At 57.6% G+C, this 6,000-nt stretch overlaps 1 protein-coding gene across 1 annotated transcript; it reads left to right on the forward strand.

The window, feature by feature from the left end:
- Nucleotides 1-1,775: 1,775 nt before the first annotated feature.
- On the forward strand, nucleotides 1,776-3,299 carry GNA2_2 (G-Protein alpha subunit; the record flags this gene model as incomplete). Its single annotated transcript, XM_047983312.1, has 5 exons — nucleotides 1,776-1,899; nucleotides 2,048-2,232; nucleotides 2,381-2,538; nucleotides 2,611-2,869; nucleotides 2,955-3,299. 5 exons carry the CDS (start codon nucleotides 1,776-1,778, stop codon nucleotides 3,297-3,299), a joined length of 1,071 nt encoding a protein of 356 aa, XP_047839282.1.
- Between the last annotated feature and the right edge of the window lie 2,701 nt (nucleotides 3,300-6,000).

Raw genomic sequence — 6,000 nt, forward strand, 5'->3', positions numbered from 1 at the left:
ATCCCGCGTTCGTACCCCCAAGGTACTAAGGCAACGTGAGAGGTACCAGTAAGTTAGTAATTAGGGTGCCGCCGTGCCGCTTGGTGTGTATCGGTCGGCCGGTCGTCCGCCTGCGCCCGAGCCGCTTGGATCAAGTTCCACCACTGTGCTACCCTACCTTGCCCGCTCCGTCCTGGCGCTGCGACTCTGGAGGCGCGCCACTGAAAACGCCCAACAACGTGAGCTTGGCCATTGTGGCTCACGTCACAAACATCATTCAAACCTCCGGGTCGTCATCCGATGCTCCAAGGGAACTAACTTCTTAACCTAGTTGGTCACTCACGACTGCTGGCGCTTGACCCGGCTGAGCTCTCAGGGCTGCCGCCTAAGCCGCCACCGGCATCGCCTCGGCGCTGCGCTCCATTTCCGTTGAGCGCCTGACCCCCAAAGGGTCCGTCCTGTCCTCGCTTCCATCGGCGGCGGCGGGCTCGTCGTGTGTGTGTGTGTGTGTGTGCGTGCGTGTGTGTGTGTGTGTGTGTGTTTCGGCCGCCGACCCGACCGCCTTTAAACTTTCCACATGGCTCCCTGAGACGAGCACCCTACCTTAGTACTGTGTAGATACCTACAGCGCGTAGTATATTCGTGCGATGGTGACCACCACCACCACTACCACCACCACCACTACCATGGCGGTCATCCACCACCCTCAATTGGGTCGCCGGAACGAGCACAATGCGCATCAATGGTCTGATCCGGTATTCACGCACGTTTTCATGATGCGCCGGCGCTCCGTGAAACCTTGTGCTTTAGCTTCAGCTTCGCCGTCTGGTGCCAACTGGCAAAACCGCCCTTTCCACTGCCACCCGGGCACCAGCGCGAGCGACCCTCCTCCGCCTGCTCTTCCTTCCTTGCTCTCCTCCTCTTCCTCCTCCTGCTCCTCCACCACTACCACCACTTCTGCCACTGCTACCACCACCACCGCTCTCGCACATTCCATCGCAGCCGCTTACAGACATCCCGTCCCATTCTACTACCACCCATCCACTTCGCCCAATCCATCCGACCCCTGTCGCCTCCGCCCGCCGCCCACACCCCGTGCCCTTGTCCGTTGCGCCAAATGCACCTGCTGCCACCCCATGCTAGAGCTGCACTGGCGGGCCCACGATAACCAAGGGTGTTGACGCCTTGGCCGGCGACAGGCGGCACCAAAGAAAAAAAAAATAGAGTCAGTCATAAAGCCGGCGACGGGCCCTCTACTATTCCCACGTTGCTCCCTGGCTCCGGGCTCTGTTTCGTGGTGGACATGCTTTCTTTTGCAGCCTTCCCGCACGTTACCCCTCGTCGCGTGGCCGCGTGCTGAAGAAAGAGACGAGGCTTTGCGCTGGTGCTGCTCCTCGACCTTGAATCGAAACTCTGCCGGTCCTCGACCCGCACTTGTCCTCCACACCCGTTATCTCGTGTCGACCCGGCTCATCCGCTGCGACGTATCGTGGCCGTCGCTGCACATTGTACAACGAGGTCAAGATTGGCGAAGACGACAGCGACGACCCCTCCTTCGACTGGCGGCGACACACGCCCAAGAGCGACTTTGCGATATCGCCGAATAACGAGGACCCTCGTTGTTCAGACGCCTCTCCCTTCGGGCGCAACCTTGGGCCAGCGGTCGTCCAGCAGCTGGGTGTCCGCCATCTACCTAGCGATCCGCCGTGGCCATCTGCCACATTGATGCCTAGCACCCCCCGTCTCAATTCCGAACCACCGCACACCCGCCTGAGCCAGGCAGATCCGAGACCCGAATGACCATGTGCTTCGGAGGACGCGACAAAACCAACGGCGGCGCTGCCCGCTCCCGCGACATTGACCGCACACTCCGCCAAGATGAAAAGCGCATGTCCAAGGAAATCAAGCTGCTGCTCCTCGGTAAGTCCTGGGCGTTGCTTGTGCCCGCAGCACGCGGCAGCCGTTCGTCAGCTGCGGCAGCTGCGTCGTGCTTTTCCACGAGGGCGCTGTTGTGTCACCGCGTGGCAGGCATTTTACAGGGTTGACTGACTCATCCCGTGTCCCACAGGAGCTGGAGAATCGGGCAAGTCGACAATCCTCAAGCAGATGAAACTCATCTACTCGCAGGGCTTCACAAAAAATGAGCGCCTCGAGTGGAAGCCCGTCATCTTCAGCAACATTGTACAGTCTTTTCGCACCATCCAGGAAGCCATGACTGAGCTCAATTATCGCTTCGACAATGCCGACAACGAGGTAAGCTGCCCGTGGTTTGCTGCCCCTCCGCCACGGCGCCGCCCACTGCCACTATTCCCCGCCGCGCGCTGCGCCAGGCTGGGTTGGCTTTCGCCTGGTGCGGCAACGTGAGACATACAGGGTCCCCAAGCTGACTTGCGTCATGCAGAAATACATGGCTCATATCCTGGTAGAGCGCGAAGTTGGGCTCGAGGAACGCTTGCCCCAAGACTACTTTGAGCCGATCAAGGCACTGTGGAACGACAGCGGCGTCAAGTCGGCCATCGCCAAGGGCAACGAGTACGCGCTGCACGACAACCTGACCTAGTAAGTCTCCAGCTGGGAGCCGAGCTTGGGCATACCATTACCGTATGGTCGATCCTCGCTGACGACGTGCAGCTTCATCGACGACGTGGAGCGCATATGGTCCGACGGGTACGTCCCCAACAACCAGGACCTTCTTCGCTGCCGGTTACGGACAACGGGCATCACCGAGAGCGAGTTCGACTTGGGCCAGCTCAGGTATCGCATGTTCGATGTCGGCGGCCAAAGGTCCGAGAGAAAGAAGTGGATTCACTGCTTTGAGAATGTTCACTGCCTGCTCTTCCTCGTTGCTATCAGTGGATACGATCAATGCCTTGTGGAGGACAAAGATGGGGTATGTGACTCTCATTTTGCAAAGGGGGGAACCCACAGGCAGGGGCGTGTCGCACCGCATCTAACATGCAAATTGTCGCCTGCAGAACCAAATGAACGAGGCGTTGATGCTCTGGGAGTCTATTGCCAACTCGCACTGGTTTACCAAATCGGCCATGATCCTGTTCCTGAATAAGATGGACTTGTTTAGGGAGAAGCTACCGCATAGCCCCATCACCAAGTATGGCTTCACCGACTACCACGGGCCGGAAGACGACTACAAGTCGGCCAGCAAGTACTTCCTGGACAAGTTCAAGGCGTTGAGCCGCAACCCCGAAAAGGAAATCTACGGCCACTTCACCAATGCGACAGACACCAACCTACTCAAGATCACCATGGGCTCTGTGCAGGACATGATCATTCAGCGCAACCTCAAACAGCTTATCCTGTGAGGATCACGACGATAATTGGACTCATTGCTGGCACTTCAGACCGCTCACGGGTTCTCCAACCCAGTGATGGATAGATGGCCGATCGTCCGATTCATTCGATCAGGCACTGTCGCTACAGCACCCGATGGCTGTGGCCCAGGTCTGCCACGGCAGGAGCCGACCAAACATTGTGGAGAATCGGGGCAGGTCTCCACGAAGACCCCCAGGGATGTCATAAACGACCAGAGCGCACTGCAAATACCACAACAAGCCGTGGGGAAATTGTATGATTACATGGACAACGGCCGACAAGCACTTTGTATCACTTCTCTTATTTTGTTTCCAAGTTACATGACACAGGTGCCAAGGAGCGCACCAAGATTTGTATAATGATGCGCCCCCGATGGTGTCTGCTACAGGCTGTGCGGGAGAGCAGCCGGAGGTCCTGCGGCGGAGAGCCGTAAGCCGCCAAATACGGCTACGCCGAGACGCTATCCCGAGACTGGGGCAACAAACGGCGAGTGACGACTTTAGAAGAGGCAGCGGGGGCGAATGCCGATGCACCGCATCATGTACACAGCATATTCCACGGCCCCGCGTCAAGCCGGCCCGGGGTGGGGGCCATGTTGCGCCGGGAATGCGTGGGAGAAGAACGGTGAATATGTGGAAAACAGAAAACGATTGCAACGGGCTGTACGCAGGAGCAACAAAGTAGGCTGAGAGAAGTAGAGACGAAGAAGAGTACAAATGTGATGCGTTCTGAGTACGTCGGTGGGTGGTAGAAGTGGTTGAGCTGCCTCCGGAGGCAACGCTCCTGAGCAAGTATCTACGAAGTAGGTCGGAGCCGCAACCCAATTTGTGCACGGGTGCCCCGTAAAAGCCACGCTCCAGCTGGATGGTACGCACAGTGCTCCTTCACGCACGCCGGATGATGGCGGCAACGGCGACGGCGACCACTGCGGCTGGTTGGACGGACGGGTGGGGCAGACGGCCAAGTTCGTCACCGCGATGGTCAATAATCAAGGGAGTTATTCCTCGACCCCCATGTTTCAATAGAAAGTCCCCAAATCGTGGCTCGACAGCCACACCTCACACATCTCGATTTCCACCGTTTAACAGCTTTCGTATCGCAAAACCCCATAACAGCACCAAAATAAGAAGGAAATATACCATATTAACCCTGATCCTAGCCCTAACCCTAAAGTGCTTTATAGACTCTGCTATGTCAAGCATCTTAGTAGCTGTTATCGGGGTACATGGGATGCATTGCGAAAAACTGGGTCAAAAGTCGTGCGCGCCACGATTTGGGGACTTTCTATTGAAACATGGGGGTCGAGGAACAACTCCCATAATCAACCGGCCGGCCGGCCGGTCACCTGCGGGCGGCCAACGGTTGCGGACAAGACGCGCGTTTTGGATGAAGATGAGCACCAGGGTCCGTATGTAGAGTATACCTACCTCACTGTACCGGCCCCGGCAAAACTTTGCCCGTTGTGGTTTGTTTTCAGGCCCAGCGACGTCATTGGTCCAGGGGGGGGGGGGGCGGCGGGTCTCAAGCTGCCTTGAGTGCGGAGGTCCTGTGTACTGCGTACCTGCCTTGGCAAGGAACGACAGGTAAAGGCAGATAAATACACTACGAAGATTTGCTACATGATCGCAACGCTGCGCCGCCTGTGTCCCGGCGCGGTGAAGAAGAGCAAATGAAGATGACGAGGCGAAGCATCTGACGGAGTTCGTCTGCTCATGACCGGACGCTAATAAACTGCATGACGCCAAGTGCAAGTGCAGTCGGCCGACGACGACTCGGTGCAATTCATGCAACGAACGGCGCATGGCATGGCCTGGCCCCTCCCCCGCACATCAACACGGCAATCGCCATGAGCGCGCGGACACCAATCTATCGTACGTATCGTGCACTGCCTATCGCTGGGGCTCTTGGCCTCTTGGCGCCCGGGGAAGAGAAGGGGGGGGATGAGAGAGGGGCCCGTTCTCGTTCCCTTCGTTGACGGGCGACGATGATGACGGACGGGCCGAATGACAGCAGGCGCCGTCGCCGCATCGACACGAGGCACTTACCCCCCCCCCGCCCCCCTACCCCACCAATCCCAATCTGGCGGCACGATCCGTACTTTCGTACGAGTGCGGTGAGGTGGGGGAGGGTAACTACCTTGGGTACGAAGTACGGCAAGTATCAAACGTAGCCGTAGCGCCATGCAAGGGAGACGGAAGTAAGGCCTCTTTTGATGATGATGACTATGATGGCGATGATGATGATTCTAGTTACTACGTCGCTGTTTGTTTGTTTTGTTTGTTGTCGTTCGGACCCAAGCAGAGACACTAAAGTCTGAGCCGAACGACAGGAGCTGTGCAAAGATACGAAGGAAGGGAGGTGTGTGTACCCGATACCTCCTCGCCCAGCCCGTTGCCAGCCTACCAAGTATCTTCCCGGTGGCCTGGCCCATTCTCCAGCAGCATGACGCAGCCGCTTGGTGCCGTTCGACTACCTGCCTAGGTCAGTACTACCTATACTGTAGTAGGTAGTAGGTACGAACCTTTTGATGCAAAGAGACCCCACCCTCCTCCTCCACCTTTTGTTGTTCTTCTTCTTCCGGCCGCACCATGTGCTGTCCATTCGACTTCGCACTCGGTAGGACGGATACGTGCGTAAATATACTCGATCGACTGCTTGCTTGCCTTGACCTTCCGCGCGCAGCGGCTTGTG

This window comes from Purpureocillium takamizusanense, chromosome 2, assembly GCF_022605165.1.
Source record: "Purpureocillium takamizusanense chromosome 2, complete sequence".
Taxonomy (NCBI): Eukaryota; Fungi; Ascomycota; class Sordariomycetes; order Hypocreales; family Ophiocordycipitaceae; genus Purpureocillium; species Purpureocillium takamizusanense.